At 43.0% G+C, this 22,880-nt stretch overlaps 1 protein-coding gene across 2 annotated transcripts; it reads left to right on the forward strand.

Annotated features, from left to right (window-relative positions):
- The first annotated feature begins 6,042 nt into the window (after positions 1-6,042).
- Cdca7l (cell division cycle associated 7-like) lies at positions 6,043-22,750 on the forward strand. Of its 2 annotated transcripts, none has more exons than XM_013024055.1 (9): positions 6,043-6,180; positions 9,666-9,806; positions 17,290-17,649; positions 19,173-19,244; positions 19,335-19,505; positions 20,137-20,262; positions 21,067-21,216; positions 21,906-22,042; positions 22,666-22,750. In XM_013024055.1, exons 1-9 carry the CDS (start codon positions 6,118-6,120, stop codon positions 22,694-22,696), a joined length of 1,251 nt encoding a protein of 416 aa, XP_012879509.1. In that variant the 5' UTR covers positions 6,043-6,117; the 3' UTR covers positions 22,697-22,750. The 2 variants fall into 2 exon arrangements, with proteins under 2 accessions (XP_012879509.1, XP_012879510.1); XM_013024056.1 differs by having other exon boundaries at positions 9,669-9,806.
- The last annotated feature ends 130 nt before the right edge of the window (positions 22,751-22,880 follow it).

Consider the following 22,880-nt stretch of genomic DNA (forward strand, 5'->3'; position numbering starts at 1 on the left):
TTGAGTTTTGAAGTTTTCTCCTGCTGATAGATGGACCTCGGCTGTCACATTTCACCTCTGGATGGCTCTGTAGTTGGCATCATTGTGTACTGGGGAAACAGTGGCGATGGTGATGTGGGGGACTTCTTTCTGGTGATGGGAATGGTAGGAGGTGAAGGGTTGCTCTGGCTTTTACACTTATTACGTTAGGCTTGAGCCATGCCTCCAGCCCTTTTTTGCTCAGGATAGTTTTGAGATTGCATCTTTCTGGGATGCATCTTTCTTGTGTTCTGCCCAAGCTGGTCTGGACCACAGTCCTCCTATTTAGGCTAGGATGAGAAGCATACACCACTATGCCTGACCTTTACTATTGAGATAGTCTTTTTCTGCCTAGGCTGGTCTTGAAATATGATCCTCCTGGTCTCTACCTCCTGAGTATCTGGTGAATACTATCTCCTTGCTGAAATTCATCTCTTTCTAAGTCTAAATTGTACCTCCTTAAAGTATGAACATAGCAATTAAAGAAATTCATGTGCTGATATTTAAGTTTTTCCATATAGAAGGAGTGAACATTGATAGGTAAATGTCTGCTTGAGAGTCTCACTTGTTAATTGGAGCTCCTCTTTGGAGGAGGTTAATTCACATCTTTCAACTATTGTTTGTTTGCTCTCCCCTCTCCTCTCTTTCCTCTTCCCTTTCCCTTCTCCCATATCCTTCTTCCCTTTCCCCTCCCTTCCCCCTTCCTCTCTCTTCCCTCTTTTCTCTGGTGCTGGGGTTTGAATTCAAGTCTTTGCACTTTCTCAGCTTGCTTCTTTGGCTGGTACTCTACCACTTGAGCCATGCCTCTCACCTGTTTTTTGCTGGTTAGTTGGAAATAGAGTCTCATAGGCTTTTCTGTCCAGGCTGGCTTCAAATTGTGATCTTCCAGATCTCATCCTCCTAAATAGACAGGATTACAAATGCAAGTGACCAGTTTGTCCATTTCTTCTTTTTAAAATTTTTATGCTTGTATTATCTAAGCAGTTGTACAAAGGAGCTGCCATTTACCAAAGCAGTTTCTGAATACAGTGCATCTTCATCAGTGTTACCCATGCAGCATCCTCATCCCTTTAACCCCCCTCTTCCCTTTTCTTGATTTTGTAGTATACACAATTAACTTTTCACTGTCTTCCCTCCCTTCCCCCCTTCATTCTTCTACCTCTCTCCCTATCCCCCTCTTGCATGTACCCCTTTCCCAGTGCTTATTTTGTTGGGCTTTGACCTTGTCTTTCTAGAAAATTACGCTATTTGAGCTCTCCATAGAGTCTTTTGTATTTCAGTTAATTCATTTGTAACTGTTTACTTACCACCTGGTATGTTTACTTGTAGATTTATAGGCATATTCTATTCACCACAAATGAAGGAAACCATGCAGCCTGTGTTTCTCTGGGTCTGGCTTACTTCACTTAATGAACTTTTTTCCAGGTCTTTCCATTTCCTTATGAATGGTACAATATCAGTTTTTCTGATAGATGAATAGAATTCCATTGTGAATATACATGTATTACATTTTCTTGATCCATTTCTTTTTTTTTTTTTGGTCCGGTTGTGGGGCCTGGGCGCTGTCCCTCAGCTCTTCAGCTCAAGGCTAGCACTCTACCACTTGAGCCACAGCGCCACTTCCGGCTTTTTTCTTTTTGCTTATGTGGTGTTGAGGAATCGAACCCAGGGACTCAGGCATGCAAGGCAAGCGCTCTACCACTAAGCCACCTTCCCAGCCCTTGATCCATTTCTTAATTGAGCTTGTAGTTGCTGTAGTTATTTATGCTGGACATGAATTCCTTATTCAGATAGGAGTGAAAATGGTGTCTCCTCTTCCATAGGTTGCCTTTTTACTGCCTAGTGTGTTTTGCACAAAAGCTATAAGGATCTCCCCTCCCCTCCCCTCCGTTCCTCCTTCCTTCCTTTTGTGGTATTGGGATTTGAACTCAGGCTTTCATACTTTGCTAAGCAGGTGCTCTGCTGCTTGAGCTACATTCCTTAATTGTCTTGGCTATTTTTGAGATAGATTTTTACTTTTTGCCCAGGTTGACCTGGATTGCAGTTCTCCTGTTTATACTTCCCAAGTTAGCTGGGTTAAGAGGCAGGCATTACTGCACCCAGATTTTTAATGGGGGCTCATGAACTTTTTTTTAACCCATACCGGCCTCAAACTGCAATCCTCACAATCTCTACTACCCAAATAGTAGAGAATATCAGGTGTGAGCCACCAGTCTTGGGCAGGTGTTCAGTTTTGATGAAGTCCAGTTTACCTGTCTGTTTCTTTGGTTGCCATACTTAATCATTGCTAAATGCACTATGATGAAGCATTTCCCGCTTTCTTCTAAGAATCTTCTAGTTTTACCTCATTTATTTATTTATTTATTCATTCAGTCTTTCCTTTATTTCTGTGAGATAATTTGTCACAGCAAGAAGGAAGATTATAACTAGTAGCGTCTTCACCCAGTCATTGTCAATAGATCCTGGGAGAGAGTATGAGGGGAGCCCTGGACAGCGCAGTTTGATTCTCTGTGACATGTCCCCAAGCCTGGAAGAGGTTATGGGAGTATGCAGACTAAGTCCTAATTTCAATTTTGATGATTTATCTTCTATATAAGACTTTTTCTCTGCATCTGTTGTTTGCTCTCTTGTGGGTCTGTTGTTTTTAGCTCTTGTTTTCAAACCTTTGATCAATTTTGAGTTGACTTTTGAGGTGATTTAGGTAATGTGGAGACATAGAGTTCCCCCAAGCACTTTTTGTTGAAGGAATGTCCTTCTACTTTGAGTGTTCTTGCTGCTCTTCCTGCTGTGTGTGTATCTGACAATAGTAGAACTTGAACTCAGGGTCTGCGTGCCCCTAGCTTTTCTGCTCAAGGATGACACTCTGCCACTACATCTGGATTTTTTTCTAGTTAATTGGAGATAAGAGTCTCACTGATTTTCCTACCTAAGCTGGCTTCAAACTATGATTCTCAGATCTCAGCCTCCTAAGTAGCTAGGATAATAGACATGAGCCACTAGTGCCTTGCGACTCTTTTGACCATAAAGAAGAGGATATTTTGTGCTCTAGTCTCTCCTTGCTTTCTGCCATTATGTGAGGGTCACATTATTTCAGTGAGTGTAACATTAAGTGTTGATGTGGGAGGTGTGAGTCCTCCAGCTCTGTTCTTTGTTTTCAGGCAAAATAATGCTCTCAAAACTCATGGAATAAACATTTCTTGCAGCTTTACTGATGCCATTGCCAGACAAAAAGGCTTTAAAAAATAATACGGTTTTCCTTTGAAAATAGATAGTGCCAGGTGTGGTGGCTCACATCACTAATCCTAGCCCTTGTCAGGTGGACATAAGGAGGATAGTTTCTCAAGTCAAACCTGGGCAGAATGTTAAGCAGACCTCATGTCAGTCTGTAAGCCAGGTGTGGTGGTGTGCATCTGTCATTCCAGCTACGAAGGAGACCTGAATGGGAGAATTGCAGTCCAGGCTAGCCTGGCTAAAAGTTGAAGCCCTGATCTGAAAAAGAACCAAAGCAAAAAAGTGGCCTAGAAAACAGTAGGCATTAAGAACTCTAGTGGTGCCAAAAATAAAACAAAACAAAAAACCTTAGAAACATAAAATAATTAATAGACAACAAATATACTCCGTCTAGCTAGGCGGTGGTATTTTGTTAATCCAGGAAGGATAAATTTAGTTAGCAATAAGACATAGAAAGGCTTTAATTAAAGGATCATGCTTAATTTTAGAATATAAAAATCTAAATGAACAGTGGTTCACTAATTTATTTCAAGGTAAATACTTGATTGGAAGCCAGCTGGCAGTTGAAGGTATCTTTTTATAGTTTTTCAGTTTCTTAAAATGGCCTGTTAATCGAGGTGTGGGGCTGGCAGAGGTCACAGAGATACAGAGACATCTAAAGCAGGCTCTGGTTTAGTCAGAAGACCGAGAAGGTGAGCTCCCCCCTTCCAACCCCCAAAGAAAAGAGGCAGGACTCCTCATCTGAACGGCAGCTGAGCTGTGTAGAGCAAGGCTGGGGTCCTGACTTACTGGCTTAATTATAGCTTAATTCCAAGATACGGAAGGAAGGAGGATGGAGAGGAGGGATACAGAAGAAGCAGAGTGAGCCCTGGGCAGGTGACTGCTGTGCAGTTACATGTGTGTTTATTATTCTGCTCTCTCCTTTTGAACTGTACCTGCGTGGATATGCACAGCAACCATATGTGCCTGTGTGGAAATGTCATCTACTAACCAGAACGATTTATATGCATGAACAATGGCTATGCTTGAAAGGTTTTACAAGTAATTTTTTAAGAAACACACCTGATTACCAGTATAAAAACTTGGCATTTCATGCCTCCTTGTGTCATGGATTGAGAAGCGATTACCACTTGTACAGAATTGCTGCCCCAGATGTTTAACCTGAACTGAATCTTCATAAAACAATAAGCTCAAACGTCAAATAGTTCTACAAGGCAGCTGTGGGTCGTCTAATAAGTCAGTGTTGGGGAAAACAGTACAAAGGGTTCATAAAAAACAATCAGAAAAGGTCAGACATTGGTGGCTCGTGCCTATAATCCTAGCTATTCAGGAGGCTGAGATCTGAGGATTATGGTTCAAAGCCAGCCTGACAGGAAAGTCCATGACACTTTTTTTTTTGGTCGGTCATGGGGTTTGAACTCTGGGCCTGGGTGCTATACCTCAGCTCTTCAGCTCAGGATGAGAGCTCTGCCACTTGAGCCACAGCGCCACTTCTGGCTTTTTGGGTGGCTTATTGGAGATAAAAGTCTCACGGACTTTCTTGCCTGGGCTGGCTTTGAGCTGTGATCCTCAGACCTCAGCTTCCTGAGTAGCTAGGATTACATGCATAAGCCACTGATAACCGGCTTCCGTGACTCTCTTTATCTCCAACTAACCACCAAAAAGCCAGAAGTGGAGCTGTGGCTCACGTGGCAGAGCATTAGCCTTGAGTGAAAAAACTAAGGTATAGTTCCCAGACCCCAAGTTCAAGGCCTTGTACCAGCATAAAATACAAAAGAATCAGAACAATGCCCAAACCTTGTTTGGATGGCTCCTCTTTGCCCCTTGAAATTGTAGAAAATATATTGGGACCAGCAGTAGATAGTAAGATAATAATGCTAACTAGTAGATGATAATAATGCTAACTATTTTAGGTACGATATCAGGAGACTATCTTCATCTTTGTCAGATGCATGCTCAGTTGTTTGCAAGTGAATTTAGCCTGCCTGCAGATAGATTCTTTAGACAATGTGGGTACACATACATTACATTGGCTTATTCTTCAACTGCTGTTTGCTGAGAGGAATCAGTCAATAGTAGCAATGGCTTATGGTTCAGATTCATTTTTCTTTAAATAGAGAAAGACAGCAAATGTGGTAGCAAGTGGTGCTGGGTGAACAATCTGTGTGTTTCTGGGACCTTTTATGAGTAGTTGATATAGGAAAGTGTGTTGTTGGCAGACACCTATTTCGCAGATGAAAGGCACCTACTGCATTCCTTCTGGGAGTAATTGCCCCTAATCACGTTGAAGTTCTCTTGGAATTGATTCTACAACCACTGAAACTGATTTCTAGCATAGGCAAGAGGGAAAGCCTCTCATGTGAACTGTCATGTCTGAATCAGTGCAACAACAGAAACCAAGAAGTGAAGTGAGAAGGATCAAGAGAGCTAGTGACACTGATAGTATCTTTTTTACATGAGTACCATTTAAGGATGAATGGGTCTACTGTCAGGAAAAAGAGCTCATTGGCTTCTGAGCAACTGGTGCCTGTGGATTGGTGGTCAAGAGATCAAATGGCCTTTTTTGTAGTCATGGCCTTGACATTTGCTATAAATTAGGGTATGTATCTGAAGCCGAAAGAAATCTTCCCCTCTTTTTCTAAGCTGTCAGCTGAAACACTGCGGGTTACCGGGGCTTTCTGGGTAACAATGATAAAGTCATAGGATGCTAATCCCTGTTTCTCTATTAGAGAATTTCCCCTCAGCCATTTCAGCAGCCTGTGTTTTAATCTTCGTCTGCATCCTCAACAGATCCCTAAAGAAGTGGCTGACATCTTCAACGCCCCCAGTGACGATGAAGACTTTGTGGGTTTCCGAGATGATGTTCCCATGGAAACACTGTCATCAGAGGAGAGCTGTGATAGTTTGAACTCTCTGGATTTGAGGAAACAGGTAGGGCTGCTCCCTTTCTGGGCAGGTGTGTTCATCTGGAAGCCCTGCATCTTCACCGGATGTTCTTTTTATTTCTAACGTGGTCCAAGGAGAGTAGTATCAATTAGTTGGCAAGCCCTATATTTTAGAAGCATATACCTTCTGGTTTTCAGAAAGTGTCAAGTGTTCCTGTTTCCTATTTTAATCCTGGCCATATGCAGAATATATCCTTTTAAGTAAGGGGACCTCACATGATCAAATCCATTTTCTTGGCTCCCTCCGGGGTTGTCGCCTGTGGTGAAGCTGCATTCAGAGTCCTCCCACGCAGCAGCAGGGAATGACCAGCCCAGCTATGCGTACCCACAGTGCCCCGAGCACTAAATGTGCTGTTACTATGAGACAATTGCTCCGCTGTGGTCCTGCAGGGAGCTTCTAGCCATACCTCACTCCTGCAATTGCTGGGGAGAGCAGTGTTCTTTCTTTAATTATTTTGCTCAGGAGCAACACAGGTTAAGAGTCCTCTGAGAGTCATGAGCCTGCGCGTTCATATTGTGCCTTAACAATAGACTGGCCAGTGCTTTTATTTATTTTTCTGTGAAACTCAAATGCCTCTTCCTTCCTTCCTTTATAGTCTCTCCTTGAAGGCTGTAGGTATGATGTTAGTGAGGTGTGCCAGGGCTCAGATGACTGTGTGTGTCCGAGCTGTGCTGTCTCAGGCCGCTCCAGTCTCTGTGGTCCTTGTCTTATTTGTTACAGTGTTTGTCCATCTCTTCCCATTTGCGAGTCTCCTAAATGCAGATTTAGATGTTGTCCTTAGATACTTTCACTCCTAGTGATCTTACGTCCTGTTTGCAGCTATTACCCTGATCTTAGTGTGCGCAGTTGTCCTGTGGTGTATTCATGGAACATGGTTCCATGACCACTTGTAAGGAAAACGCAAGTGCCCTGGAAACAGAGTTGGCTCAGTGCTGCGGATGTTCCATTCATTTTCCCCATAATTCCACCCAACTTCTGCTAAACATTCACCCGATGGCCTCATTTAAGCACTTTAAGCACTTTCACTATGCTTTGGGGGCACCACCCATGTTTTGGGGAACATGCTATATTTTCACAAAATTAAGATCAGAGAAGCATTTAGCAGGGCACACAGTGCTTTAAACCCAACCAGTCACAACTGGAAAACTGTGAGCTCATCCATACCAAGTGGATTTGCAAGTTTTGTTCTTGTAATTCTGTTTTTTTTTTTTGGTGGCTCTGGAACTTGAATTCAGGGCCTTGTACATGCTAGGAAGGCACACTTGAGCTATGCCTCCAGCCCTTTTGTGCTTCTATTAATTATTTTTGCTTGAGCCTACCTGAACCATGATCTTCCTGTTTATACTTCTGGATAGCTGGGATGAAAGGTATAACACACTATGCCCAGGTTTTTACTGGGTTAGATGGGGGTTTCATGAACTTTTTGCTTGGGCTGGCCTTGATCTATGATTTTGCCAGTGTCCACAACCTAAGTAACTAGGATTATTGCCTGTGCTAGCATGCCTAGCTTGATTGCTACTTGCTTATTATTATTTGTTTGACTGCTCTTGGTCAAAACCTCATGCAGTCATTCCTCAAATAGGGCAGGATTACTGTATTTCAGTTTAAGGGTGCAGCTAAATCATGTTATTAATGGCATCAGGAATGGTCACCAAAGATTTCCAGGCTACCCCTGCCTCATGGGACCAGCCTGAAGGTGAGAAAATACCAGAGGTTGGAAGGTAGTGACTTGGCTGTTCCAAATCTAGGTCTTATCCTTTTCAAGCTCTGGTAGCAGCTTTGGATATTTAATGAAATTTACACTGGACATCCTTGCTGTACAAAGAGCCCGCAGGGATGGTTCAGGCTCCAGGAACCTGTTGCCTGCATTCACACACCCATTGGGTTCCCCAGCAGCCAGCTGTGTGTCACTCACTCTCATAATGAGCAGCCCTGGCCCACTGCTTGTTGGACTCACACATTTGTGATCCATTTAACCAGCCAACAGAAGCTTCTTGAGATTGTACATAGAATGTGTAGCTGACTCTGATCCCCTTAAATACAATTTGAATGTCACCAAAGAAACTTCCCTTCCGTATGGGTATTTTTTTTTCTCAAGCAGCTGCACCACAGCTATCAACAAAGGAACAAAGTAATTTAGTGCTGAGGAAACTCACTCCAATTACCCATAATAATTTGTAGGAGACATTTTTAAGCTTAAAGAATGCTAGCTGTAGCATTTTTTTCTAACTCTAATTATTTTTCCACTCATCTGCTATTTCTATTCCTCCCCTTCTCCCCATACCCCCCACTAGATATCAGCATTTGAAGAATTGTATAATTAAAGTCAGGGAAAGGCAGGGGGAAATAGGATTGCAAGCAAATGTGGAGTTCTGAGTGGTCATTGCTCCATCCTGGGTGGGAGGAAACTGGGGCACAGACTTGAGCCCGGCTAGAGGACTGTGCCTTTAGGAGACCACCCTCGGTGGGGGAAGTCTCTTCTTTAGGTCTGTCATTTTTTTCTCTCTCCTTTTTGTCACACATGCTAGTCAGAAAGCTGGATTTTCTCTTTGGTAGTATTTTGAGAGGAAGAAAAAGGTCTTTATTGGGAAAAAGTCTTACATGTGTGTGTGGTTTGAGTATTGAAGCCAGATCCCGCGAAGGCTGGGCAAGTTCTCTCCCACCTAAGCCACTCCCTAGCCCTTTTGTTAGCTTTCATTTTTGAGACAAGATCTTTTACCTTTGTCAGGCTGGCCTTGAACTTGGATCCTCCTGCCCTGGCCATTCCCAGCTTGATTTTTTTAAGGGTTACTTACATCTTTTCCCTCTGTTTATGGGCTTCCCAACCATCTTTGCTTACCTTCTGCCTTTTGGGGAGTGCCAACTTTCCATTAGTCCTCATGGCTGACGGCAATGGAGCAAGTCCAGTCTCCCCATCATGGGTTAGAGGGCCCCCAGTAGATATGAAAGGGAAATGTGCTCAATCTCTGTAATGTGTAGTAGTTGGTGTTTTGATTATTGTGACTGGGTCTTATTGTATCGTCTAGGTTGGCCTCAAACTTGAGATCATCCTGTCTTACCTCCCATGCACTGTATTAAAGCCAGTACCATTGTATCTGGCTTAAATGTGTGTTTATGGTTTTTTCTTTTTCTTTTTTTTTTGTGCCAATCCTGGGGCTTGAACTCAGCCCCTGGATCCTGTCCCTGAGCTGTTTTGCTCAAGAGTAGCAGTCTGCCACTTGAGCCACAGCTCCATTTCTGTCTTCTTGCTGGTTAATTGAAGAGTCGAGTCTCAAAAGACTTTCCTGATTGGGATGGCTTTGAATCACAATTCTCATATCTCAGCTTCCTATAAAGCTAGGATTACAGTGTGAACCACTGGTGTTTTGTTTTTCACAATGCCACACCTTCCCTCGCTCCCCAGTTTTTCCCTCCTGTCCCCACCCGCAAGTTGTGGAGTTCATTTTCACGTGTGTGTGTTTTTAATTCAGCAGGATGTGCGAAGTTTCCATTCCAAATATTTCACAGAAGAGCTGAGGAGGATATTTTTTGAGGACACCGACTCGGACACTGAGGACTTTGAAGGCTTTACGCAGAGTGAGCTGAGCACCAGCAGTACCTCAGAAGCCCCGGTAATAACAGCAGTGTGAGACTGTGGGTCACAGAGTTATTGGTTGGTCCTGTTTCTGAGCAGTAGTTTTATTGGGTAAAAGTCTCTTCATCTACTCAGGAGGCTGAGACCTGATGATCACATGCTTCAGAGCCAGCTCCGGCAGGAAAGTCTGTGAGATTCTAATCTATACCTACCGACCAAAAAAGTTGGAGGTGGAGCTGTGGCTCAAATGGTAGAGTATTAACCTTGAGCCAGAAAGTTTAGAGTGCCGAGACCTTGAGTTTGAGCCCTTGGACTAGCACCAAAAAAACCCCCCAAAATCACTTAGAAAAAAGTTTGGCTTCTATTTATCGTCAAAACTAACCTTCAAATATAAAAGTCACACCAGCAGGATTGATCCCTTGGCCACCATTCATTTCTCTCAGAGACAAGCAAGGTGGCTTTCAGTTGTCTTGAGCCTCTGCAGCCTTGGTTTAGAGTGTGGTATGGTGCTGGCTTTGAACTGCCTCAGTTCTCAGCCTCCTGAGTGGCTAGGATTACAGGTGACAGCTGCCAGGGCCCAGCTGATGTTTCTTCTTTAAAGGTCTCCTAGGCATCAGTTAATCTGTCCTGTCCTTCAAAAAAAAAAATAATTCCCCCTTCTGGTGGGAGAATGTTATTGCTTCAGTCTCATTACTGAGAGATCTGTGTAAATAGTTTATATCCTCTTGGTTCAGGTCCTGTGTGTTTCAAATTTTATCCATTCTTGGCTCCCTATTTCAGTGGTATCTGTATACCTCTCTTTTCACAGCTTGATAAGGTGCTGTCACTCTTGTTTATCTTTACAAAAAATCAACTCTGATGTGTTAACAGTTTTTTAGTCTCCTTTTCATTGATTTCTACCCTGATTTTATTCTACTAATTATGAGTTTGGCTTGTTCTGTTGTTGTTGTTGTTGTTTTGTGCTGGTCCTGGGGCTTGAACTCGGGGTCTTGGCACTGTCCCTGAGCTTATTTTGCTCAAGGCTAGCACTCTACCACTTGATCCACAGCTCTACTTCCAGCTTGTAGGTGGCTAATTGGAGATAAGTCTCAGACTTTTCTGCCCAGGCTGGCTTTGAACTGTGACCCTCAGATCTCAGCCTCCTGAGTAGCTAGGATTACAGATGTGAGTGACGGGTGCCCAACGGTTCTTGTATTTTTTTTTCTTTTTTAAGAGCTTGAACTATTACATAATTTTTTCTTCTTAAAGAATCTGGTATTTTAATGTAGGCAGTCTTATCTATAAACTTCCTCTTATCATTATATTCACTGTATCCCAGAGGTTCTGACAAGTTGTGTTTTCATTTTCACTTGTTTCTAGAAAAGGTTTCTAATTTTTTTGATTATACTAAGATTTGATCTCAGAGCCTTGTACTTGGGAAGCTTTTTTGTGTCTTTTTTGTTTGTAAGATAGGGTCATGCATTATTTTTCTTTTTTTATTCCGGCTGCCTTACCTTGCAGTCTTCCTGTTGATGTCTTCCATGTAGCTGGGATGACAAGCTGGCATGCTCCATGCTCAGCTTATTGGATGAGATGGAGTCTCACTAACTGTATCCCTGTGTGAGCCACTGTGCCAGGCTTGACTGTAGAAATGTCAAATTCTCCTCACCTACCAATTTCTTCTATGATCTACTAATCATTCAGACTTTGTCTCCACTTGTTTTTATAGTTCATATAGTTTCTCTTGCTCATGGTTTCCAATTGTATTCTATTATGATCTGATAGGAAACCAAAAATGATTTATTTTTATTTGTTAAGACTTGGTTTATCGTCTTAAATGTCTGTTTTAGTGGAAGTTCTCTGGGTTGCTGAGAAGAAAACATATTCCACAGCTATTGGGGGTAGGGGCTCATGTAGAGGTGTAAGTCCATTTGATGTATTATGGCACAGTTAACTCGGAAGTTTCTTTGTCTTTTTGTCTCAATTGTTGACATGAGCTGGGTATTGAGATGTTCTACTATTATTGTATTTGGACATGCCTGTACCATTATGCTAGATATTTGTTTTCATAAAATTTCACTGCACCAACATTTGGTGTGGATATATTCCCAGTCCATCTCCTTATGACCTTCTTCATCCCTTCTGATTAATTTTGGCTTGTAGTCTGCTTTGTCAAAACACGAGGAGAGCTATCCTGCTTGGTTCAGATTCCATTTGCTTAGTATCACTTGCTTTCTATCCTTTTACTTCTCAAAATGTTTTTGCTAGTGAAGAGAATTACTTGGAGACAAGGCATAATCAGAGCTTATTCTATATTCCACTCCACTAGTAGTTTGTCTTTTTATCAGAAAAATAAGATCATTTATCATATGTTTTGTGGTACTGTGAGAAAAGCTATCAAGGGAAGTTGCTTTCTTTCTGTCAATTTTGTGAAAATTCTTTTTCTGAAAAGTTCCTACTTTGGCCAAATGGCTTGTCTCTTGTTGATTAAATTTTAGTTACATCCTAGTCTGCTTCTGTTAAGACATCCTATTGAAAGCTCATTAAATTTTAGCTACATCCTATTCCTGTTCCTGTCAAAACATCCTATATAAGCTCATTAAGTTTTTATTTAAATCCTATTCCTTCTCCTATTATGACATTCTATTTTTGTTAATTAAGCTACATTCTATTAAAAAGTTTCTTTTTACCCTCCTCAAACTAGCCAGTTGTGAGCTGATTGTCAACCAAAGCTTGGCCTTTCTAGCAGAGGGGCAGGGCCTGTTGTACTGGGGATAAAAAGGGAGCAGCCCACATGCTTTCTTGCTTGGATTTCTACTGATAGTACATACTTTTACATAGCAGTAATTTTGCTTTGCTGAGACAATTCTTTGTTTTTGTGTCTCCAATTATTGACTGCTGTGTTTCTTGGAGTGCCTGTAACAGTACTAGAATTTGAATTGAGGAGCTCACGTGTGCTAGGCAGGGACTCTACCACTTGAGCCACACTCCAAACCTCTTTTCCCTTCTCCTACCCCTCTTCCCCACCCAGATAGGGTCACACTTTTGCCTGAGGCTACTCTTAGACCATAATTCTCCCTATCTGCATCTACCTCCCCCATAACTAACACAATAGGTATATTTCACATGTAGGTGACTTTATTTTTGAGATAGAATGTTAAATTTTTTTTTCCCAGGCTGGCCTTGAACTGACAGTCCTCTGATGTCTGCCTCACATGTAGGTAGAATTACATGTATCCTCAATTATGCTCAGCCTACATTTAGGGTTAATATTGAAAAATATATAGTTTCTCCCTTTGTCAGTTTAGTAGTTTGCTGGCTGAGTTAATAATATTTGGTTCTCATTTGTTTATGTAGTCATCGAAGATGTATTATTTTTTGAGTTCTGCAGCTTGGCATATTTTTTTGTTTCTTTTCTGGGTACAGCATTTCTATATGTATGTTCTGCAGTACTGGCTTAGTGGTCATAATTGCTTTAGTTGATGCTTATTGTGAAAGATCATTAGTTCTCCTTCGATTTTTAAAGGATAACTTTGCTAGATATAGTAGTTTTGGCTGACAGTTACTTTGTAAAATACATCAGTCCAGGCTCTCTCTTGGCCTTTAGAGTTTCTGCTATTGTGGAGTTTTCTCTTTGTCAGAAGCTTGCCTTCTTTTGCAGCTTTTTTGGTATTCTTTCTTTGCACTGCTCTCTTGGTTTCTTTTCTGGTCATGTTTATTTGGGTTCCAAATGTATCCTGTATGGATATACATTTCTTTCTCTGTATGTTTGGGCAGTTTTCTGCTATCATTAAATAGGTTCTCTGTGCTTGCAGCCTGTCACTTACCTATACCACACACAGATGGATAAGTTTTGTCAGTTTATCTAGACATTTTCAGCATTTGTAGTCATGGTTACCTTTTCCCCCTTCATTAAAGCCATCTGAATGTCACAATTTCTTCACTTGTCTTTAGTCTCTGAGATTGTTTTTCTGCTTGTTCTATTGTGTATTGATGCTATTGATGAGTTTTGTTTATTGAGATTTCATTTCCATATGTTTGTTTTTCAGAATCTTTGTTGGAGTTTTTTTTTGGTCTAAGTTTTGAACTGAAGTTTTTTCTCTGTTTATCTGAGTCATCTTGGAGTTCATTGCTGTGTGTGTATGTACTGGTACTGAACTGAGGCCTGGGCGCTGTCCCTTAGCTTTTTTTGCTTCAGGCTGGTGATCTACCACTAGAACTTCCACTTCCAGCTTTGTGGTGGTTAGTTGGAGCTAACGGTCTTGGGGACTTTTATGCCTGGGTTGGTTTCAAATTGTGATTCTCAGATCTCAGCCTCTTGAGTAGCTAGGATTACAAGTGTAAGTTACCAGTATTCACCTCCTTGATCATTTTTGCAAATAGACTTTAAACTCTTTGGCATTTCAACCATTTCCTTATCTTTGGATTCAGTTATTGAACAAGTAAAGGTTTCTGGAGGCATCTTATTGCCTTTTTCATATTTCTTATGTTTTTGTCTTTGTGTTTTGCTGTTGGAGAAATGTCTCTTCTGCCTTCCTGTGGGGTCATAATGAGCAGATGGGCTCAGTCTCTAACAAACCACTCACAGCAGCACCCTCAAAACAAACCAGATAGGGAAAGAATGAAGACCAGGTTAAAGAGAAGGAGCATACCACTAACAGCAAGAGAAACAAAAGTAGCAAAAAATAAGGTAGAACAAACTATGAAATGAAAAATGCCCAAAAGTAATAACAGAAGGAAATAAAGGAGAGGGTCAGGATTAAGGAGAGAAAGGAGCAAGGTTCAGTAAGAGTGAGGAAAAAAGGCAAAGATCAAGCGATTAAAAACACCTGACAACAAAGAAATATGTGAATACAATTAAATGAAGGTAGAAAGGAATAAAAATATTTTAAAAAGGAAGTAATGTAGAAACAAGAGTAAGTTATAGTAAGGAAGAGGGGAAAAGCAAAAACAAAAAAGCAAAGCCAAAATCCGACTCAAAACCAAAAAGACCAAGAAATAGTGAAGCTCCTTCCCAGGCCTCTAACACTGGAATTTGCCAGGTCTGTGGTAGAGGGAGCCCGATATGCTGTGTCTGGAGTCCTTCGTCCATAATGATGGGTGTGGGCCAGGCAGGGAGTCCATCAGGGATGTCTTCACTTTAGAAACTTCCCTTCTGTCCCTACTAGGAGCCACTGCTGCCCCCCCCCCCCATCAAGCTTTGTGGTTTGTGAGCTGGGCACATTCCCAGTCATCCCCAGAACCTTTGCTCCGCAGTTGGTACACCCTGGGTAGCACACCTCCAAGCTGGGGGATATCGCCAAGAGTGCTGGAGAGTGGAGCTAGGAAACAGCACTGAGCTCCACACTGGTTGAGGAGAGACAGGAGAAGCTCCTGGCATGCTTCCTGTCAGTCCCAGGGCTTTTAGACCCTGTCCTGGGGTAAACTACTCTACTGGAGGGAGAAGGCTGTGGACATTAGTCATCTGCCAGTGCTGGGCTCAGCTCTCGATTTCTGTGATAGTTCACAGGCGATAGTGCTCGTTCCTCACTGCTGAGGGAGTTGTACTGCTTACTGTGTCCTTCATAGCCTCAGCTCTCTGCTGCTTCAGCTTTCCTCCCTCTGTACAAACGTGGCTGTTTTCTACCAGGCCCTGTGGCAATGTGTTCCCAGGCTCCCGGATTTATGACTGATGCTTGTTTTCAGGTTCTTGGAGTATCCCAGTCTCAAACAATAGATGGTACCAGACTATGTAAAGTTTGGAGATTCTGAGGTCAACAGATGCTTTTCTTCTCCAGTGCTGGCTTGCCATGTGGGAGTCACTGTCGCCAAATCCCCACACTGGAGCTAATGGTTTCTTACACAGCTTGGGTTGCTGATCTCTTGTCATCCGGGCTGTGGGCTTCACCTGTCCTAATGCCCCTCTGTGTGTCTATGTCCACCCATCCCTGGAGCTTGGGTTGGACTGTTTCCCATTTTTCCCTGGACTGTCACTTTTTATGGTTTCCCTGTGCTTTTTAGCTATCTTGTGTCCAACTTTGTGATTCCCATCATTTGCTCTGCTCTGTTATCTCAACTCTTACTCTGGAGTCACATGGTGGAAACTGCTAACCTGCCATCTGACTCCATAACAATGTATTCTTATTTCTCTACTTGGTAAGGTGCAGGTTGGCACACCAGGGCTGGCAGTCAGCTGCCTTTTCTCTCCCTCCCTCACAATGAGTCCAACTAGAATTTTGGTGAGGAAGCAGCCAAGTCTTCAGCTGGCTCCAGGCTGTTGCTTCTCTGCTCAGGGATGTCCCTTTCAGCACTCTGAATGTGGTTCCCAGGGTGAGTTTACTCACGTGTGGTCCATGAAAGATGCCTAGGAGATGTGTCCTTGATGGCAGATACTGAAACCTGTCTGTCTTGTTTCTCAGAGTCCCTGATGAATCTCAAGCACTTCCGTTACCTCAGTGATAGCACACTGTCACAGCCCCCTAACAGTATACATTTATAAAACCAAGGCATTCACAAGGCTTTCACATTGTACTATGTGGAGTTTAAAAAAAAAATGTGGGTTAGCCGGGTGCTAGTGGCTCACACCTGTCTATAATCCTAGCTACTCAGGAGGCTGAGATCTGAGGATTGCAGTTCAAAGCTAGCCTGGGTAGGAGAGTCCTTGAGACTTTTTAATCTCTATTTAACCTTCAGAAAGCCAGAAGTGGAGCTATGTCTCAAGTGGTAGAATGTTATCCTTAAGCAAAAAAGTGCAGGGGAATCGCCCAGGCCCTGAGTTCAAGTTCCAAGACTGGCATGCACACACACCACACACACACACATATACACACAAACACACATGCAAAATTGTGGGGTGAGACTTTCTTGTGCTATCTTGACTGACTGGTACTCTGCAACAGCCTAGAGCGCTGTCTGGGTAGAGAGGGAGCCTGTCTCTAGACTGAGGGCACACTGGGCCTGAGGACATCTCCTACAGACCTCATTGGCAGGTCCTCTGCTTACTACATGGTCACTGGGGGAAGGTGGCTCTCCTGCCATGAGCTGTGTTTCTGCTGGTTGAGCTGATGTGCTGGGATTCATGCTTGTTTCTGGCTTGTCTGAAGATCACTCTCTTGTCATTCACGTGCTCTTGACTACTCTCTTTCCACTGGGCTTCGATGTGCCAGAAGCTTGCCCAATATGGAGGATCTCAGTGTTGTCAGGGTATTATTGCTCAATCCCACAGCAGCCTGTCAGTGGTCTGGACTGGTACGTGGTTCAGTGCTTTGAGCTTTGAATTTACTAGCATGCTTTGTGGATTTAAATAAAGATCTCAGGGATAAATAGTAATAAATAACAAGCAGGAAGCTTTTTACTACCTCTCTTCTTCCAAACAAAACCAAAATGTGTTTTGTTTTTTATCTTTTTTGGTGCCACAGCACACTATTGAGCTCTATATTCTCCCAGCCTCCACAGTAGTTTTCAATGCATGTTGGTTTTGTTTTGGGGGTTTTGGGTTGTTGCTTTTTGCTTTCTGGCAGATCTATTAAAGACCACATGTTTTTCCTCTCTTCCTTTGGTAGCTCATGGCATCAGATTTGAGTGAGGAGGAGAAAGCATCTCAGGCTAGAGAGGAAGAGGATGAAGCCATCCCTACAAGAAGAAGGTCTCAAAGAAGCAGCCTTGGTCTTCGAGTGGCCTTCCAGTTTCCCACCAAGAAGTTGGCAAAAAAGTCAGACAAAAATGGCTCTTCTGAACTATCGTTTCCAAGCTCACACTTACAGGACAGTAAAAATATCCTTGGAAGAAACAGAAACTGTAGAGCGGCACAGGAAAGGGATGATTCTGCGTCGGAGTCGGAGGATGACTTGAGGGATGAGAGCCAGGAGAGCTCAGATGCCCTGCAGAAGAGGACCATGAACATCAAGGAAAACAAGGCCATGGTAAGGCCTGGGTGGGCTGTGTCTGCTGGGAGCGGGCAAGTCTGACAGCAGCTGAGAGGCTGATGAGCATCTCTGCCCCAGAAGCTGCTCTCAGGAAGGTGTCCTCCAAGGGCCTTGTTTCCCTTTTCTTGAACCCAAGGCAATTATTACACGATTACCTCTGGTTTGGGAATAGAAAGACTCTAGCACCATTTCTAGCCCCTTACCAGGGAGTAGGAACTGAAAAAAATTACTGTATGTCAGGTTAAGCTGGAAATCAGCCATGATATTGGCCAGGGTGGTGGTGGGGGATGCGGGGAATTGGACAGATGCATTCTTCAGGCAGAAAGTAGCAAAGAGGAAATTATCTCTTGGCTATCCCTAAGCCTAGTTGCAAAGGAGGAAGGTGGTTTTTGTCTGGAAACTGCTTTCCTGTGAAGACACCATCTGAAGCATGGGGAAAAGTCCAGAAATTAAAGCAACCTCAGTGGTTTTAACTCACTTTTAAAAGAAGTTTTCATTAGAAAAAATATAAGAAGGTGAAATCTTTAACTGGTTTTGTCTTTTTCTGTAAGTGGTCAATAACTAAAAATTTTAAAGAGTTTTACCACTCAGAATCACTTTCTTCATTTTGGGATTCTTTTTTAATATTTTCCTTGTAAACAAATATAATGTGTTACTGTATTTGAGATCATATATCTATGAGTTACTTAGGAAAACTCAAATGTCTACTTTGGGGTAATCTTTACCAATGTGTGGTTGGCTAAAAGAAAGTTGTGTTGTTGTTGTGCTAATAGTGGGACTTGCTCTCTTACTTGCTCACAGCTGGCACACCCTATCACTTAAGCCATGCCTTCAGTTTGCTCTTTTGCTGGCTAACTGGAGATAGTCTCAGAGTTTTCTGCCCAGGCAGACTTCAAACATCAGTCCTCTGATTTTGGTCTCCTGGGTAGCTAGGATTATATGAACCGTATCCACCTATATCCTTTCTAGTAAGAACTATTTTTTTTGTGTGCTATATACATATAAATCTAACAGTTATCCAATATAATTAGAAAAGAATCCTAATTATATTTTCTGGTTGGCGTGTTGCTTGGTATGACTAGATATTCATTTCAAAATATCTTCAGAAATTATTTTTAAATTATGTTATGAGGAGTCAGATTCTTAGAGTTAAAACCATGAATTATAATCATCTAGTTAAGCCTTTTGCTTTTTTGGACACACTGAAAATTTGAGACCCAGGTATGTAAATTTGTCACACTGCTAAATTTGGTGGCTGAGTCAGGATCTGAAACTCATGATCTTGGCCTTGGACATTCTAGAATTGTTTATTGTTTCCCGTTGTTTCTGTGGGATAAGTTGGCTCAGATGAATGATGCCAGTTTTCTTGCTGCTGGAGAGAAAATCTTTTCCTTGTGAGGACTGCTAAGGTTTTTGCAGAGTACCTGAGTAGGAAAACAGAAGGCTTGTGGCAAGGGTTGACTGTGTAGACCTGACAGCAAATGATTGATGTGAGATCCTTTCTTTTGTTCTAACCCCAGCTTGCTCAGTTATTGGCAGAATTGAACTCAATGCCAGACTTGTTTCCAGTACGAACCCCAGCCTCAGCTTCTGTAAGTAGAACTCCCTCTAATTACTCAAAGGTTCTGGTAACCAGTCCATTATGAGCCCCCAGTTACGTGTGTCCATGTTCTTGGTTTCAGAAGAAGAAAACAACACGGCGGGCCTTCTCAGAAGGACAGATCACACGGCGTATGAACCCAACCCGGAGTGCACGACCCCCAGAGAAGTTTGCGCTAGAAAACTTCACCCTCTCCACCACCAAATTTGCAGAAGAGTTTTATACTTTGAGAAGAAGGAAGACAATCAGTGGGGTATTTTCCTTGGCCTATATTCATTGATTCTCAAATGGGGACAGGCATGGTGGATACAGGAGACCTGTAGCGTTGAGAACTTTTCTTAACGTGTGATCATGTTCTGGATAGTACATTTTGAGATGATCCCTGGGCTTAGCTGAGGGCTGTGTCTCAGTAGTAGAACCTTGCGCATGCATGCAGGAAACCCTAGATTTGATTTCATAGAACCACAGAAACAAAGCTACAGGCACTAAAGGGCTCCAGCCAGCTTTGACGTTCTGCAGGATGGAAAGTAGCGGATTTTCCCAGGCTAAGTGGATTCAGTAATGGGCCTTTTGTGTGCCATCAATCTGGAGGGAGATTCTGTGGAGCCTTCACACTGTAGGCTTGGCCTCTTACGTGGTTCGCTTCTAAGTCTCCATAGCATGAACAGAACCCCAGAGCCCAAGCCCCTCCTTTATAGCTGTGCCACTTCCACGAAAGAAAACTTGATGTAGGACAAATGCCTACTTAGTGCCTCTGTCAATACTAAAGAGGGAAGCTGTCAGTGTAAATAGTGATGCTAGGTCTCTTGAGAGGTTGAGATTGTTATACTATTTTAAACTGCCCAACATGTATCTAATTCCAAGTTTTGTTGTTCATTTTGCAGGGAAAATGCCAGAAGTACAGACAGCGCCGTCGCCTGTCTTCTTATCGCCCAGTGGAGGATATTACTGACGAGGACTTGGAAAACGTTGCCATAACCGTTCGGGATAAAATCTATGATAAAGTTCTGGTAAGAAAGATATCTTACGAGTAATCCCCATAATTGTGACTCAAGTGTGAGTCCAAGACATTGGTATTTGAAAGCCTGGATTGTGGATTGTGTTTAAACTGTGTTGGGGCTTTCATGTCTACTCCCCAAATTTAGGATTAAGAGTTACAATAACCAGGAAGACAGTGCAGTGAACCTCCTCAGGAGAGAGGGCTCCCTGAGCATGCCCAGAGTCTGGGTGGGGGAAGGCAGGTAGGAGGAGAGTTTAGAGAAATGTGTGTGTGTATACAATTGTTATTATTGTATCTTACAATAGTGAAAAAGTATACTGGAGGGCAATAGTCAAGAAAAAGGAGAATTTTTAGTAAGAAATGAGTTAAGATTTCTTCTAAATGATGGTTTAGAGGGAGGCTTTGTGGTTGTTTTCTTTTTCCTTTTGGAAAAGTAACAAACAGCTCAAAGTATTGTTAAAATGTCTGTAGTTGAATTGCCAACATTTTAAAGCCAGGAGGATTTACACTGAAGGCCTTCATGAAGGCTCCAGCCTCAGTCTGGAATGGATGGGGGCTTGTCATCACCCTGTCACCTGGATGGGGTCCGTTCATCGCTGCCCCAGTTGCTCCTGGTCACTCCTCCATCAGCCTGGAGATTTCATTCCTTTTGACCTTCCTGCTCAGCCTCATCTGCCCCAGGGTATTTCTCTGGCCCAGAACTAAAGGGCTTCCAGTGGAGGGCGCCATATTTTATCCTAGGCCACTGGTGGTTGTTGGTAAGAGAGGTAGGGCTGCCTTGGTAATGTAGTAACGGCGTTCCCTGGTGCCCCAGGGTAACACTTGCCATCAGTGCCGGCAGAAGACCATTGACACTAAGACGGTGTGTCGGAACCAGGACTGCTGTGGTGTGCGAGGACAGTTCTGTGGGCCATGCCTGCGCAACCGCTATGGGGAGGACGTGCGAGAGGCCCTGCTAGACCCGGTAGGAGCAGCGAGTGTTCTGGGCATACGGGCTGTGCACGTGGGTGACCCATACCACAGAGTGCTGCTGCACGTTCCCCCCTCCATCTCTCACTCTGAGGAAGTGACAAATGGCACTTCTTCTGGGAAGAGGGTATACTCACTGACAGGGTGGGAGAAAAGTTTGGATTTACTGGATGCTCCAGGGTCTGTGTTCTCATCCTCTTCTGTAGTAGTTATATACAGGGTGGGGTACAGGGCAGGGTCCATGTTCTGTCCCCAGTTTATGGACATCCAGTCAATGCTAAGTGGTTTAACAGTGCACACAGGTAGCAGAGCTGGAATCTATACCTCCATCATTAGCAAATCTTGAGCTTCTAGAACCATAGAGGAGGGTACTGCAAATGTCTAAAAGCTTGAAACTCTCCATAGTTTCTTAACAGAGGCTCTGGAACTAATCCTATACAGCTGATGACCTTGTCTAAAAAAGACACGTTTTTGTGTGTGACATAAGGTGGTCAGCTTTGCATTTGAGAAGGAAGGTCACTGGTGCATGGGCTAACTATACCCTTGTAGGCTGAAGGTCCCCTGTAGCACAGTCTGGAAGGGCTATATAACTAAAACTGGAGGAGAGGGAGAGCCAGGCTTGATTAGAATCCATGGTCTGGCGAGAGACTGTGGGAGAAATGCGCACCCTCATTTTTCATGTAGGATTGGATGTGCCCTCCCTGCCGGGGGATCTGCAACTGTAGTTACTGTCGGAGGCGCGACGGCCGCTGTGCCACAGGGATCCTCATTCATCTGGCTAAGTTCTATGGTTATAATAATGTTAAAGAATATCTGGAAAGGTAAGTCTCCAACAACTTAAAACTAGGGGTTTGTGGCTCCTGGAGTCCAGTGTGGGGTCACTACTGTTCTTGATTTACAGAAACCCCCTTGAAATCATCCATTGGAGAAGCTCAGGCCTATTTATTTCCCTAAGAGCAAGTTCTTCCTTTGCTAGATTTTCAACTCCCTACTTCCTTGAACCAAAAATTTCCCTTTATGGTAAAAAGGAACTGGAGGGAATAGACAGTGCAGGCTGAGACTGTAAGCACTGCCAGGCAGTTATAACAATAATGAGCAGAGAGAACGGGCAGTAAGTCACTTCTGTGACGAATTCTGAAGTCATGGGATGAGTGATGCCTGGAAGGAGCTCTGCCATGGTCTTTGTACTTCATTTACAACAATACACATGGCAGAGTGGAGAAGTCGTCCTGAGGGCAGACTCTGTGGGTTTGAAAAGGAGAGAGAGTCAGGAACTGGGGTCGTCCTGAGGGTAGACTCTGTGGGTTTGAAAAGGAGAGAGAGTCAGGAGACTGGGGTGTATATTCTGAAGATGGAGTTCTCAGAGCTCTCTAGCCTAGAGAATGCTGCTTTGTGATTGCCTCTGTGTGATTACCTACTAAAAACACTTCTCATCTTTCCCCAGCTTACAAAAGCAGCTGGTAGAAGACAACTGAGAGGAAAAGAGTATCAGTCAACTCACCAGAGTACTCCAAGAATGCATATCGTTGATGCCTAAGATTCCTTACACTTGTGTTTTTATACAGAAGGTTATTTTGGAGATTTTTACTGTTCCTAAATACTATCTTTAAAAAAATGTTTATATGCTTAAAAAGATTTCTCAGGAAAATAGAAGAGGAA

Source organism: Dipodomys ordii, unplaced genomic scaffold, assembly GCF_000151885.1.
Source record: "Dipodomys ordii isolate 6190 unplaced genomic scaffold, Dord_2.0 Scaffold72, whole genome shotgun sequence".
In the NCBI taxonomy this organism is placed as follows: Eukaryota; Metazoa; Chordata; class Mammalia; order Rodentia; family Heteromyidae; genus Dipodomys; species Dipodomys ordii.

Excerpts from the sequence above, each read along its gene's own strand:
- Cdca7l (XM_013024055.1), top strand. The coding sequence starts at position 6,118 with ATGGAAACACTGTCATCAGAGGAGAGCTGTGATAGTTTGAACTCTCTG. Across the intron at positions 19,245-19,334 it reads GAACCCCAGCCTCAGCTTCT|AAGAAGAAAACAACACGGCG; the intron begins GTAAGTAGAACT and ends TCTTGGTTTCAG. Across the intron at positions 20,263-21,066 it reads AAATCTATGATAAAGTTCTG|GGTAACACTTGCCATCAGTG; the intron begins GTAAGAAAGATA and ends CTGGTGCCCCAG.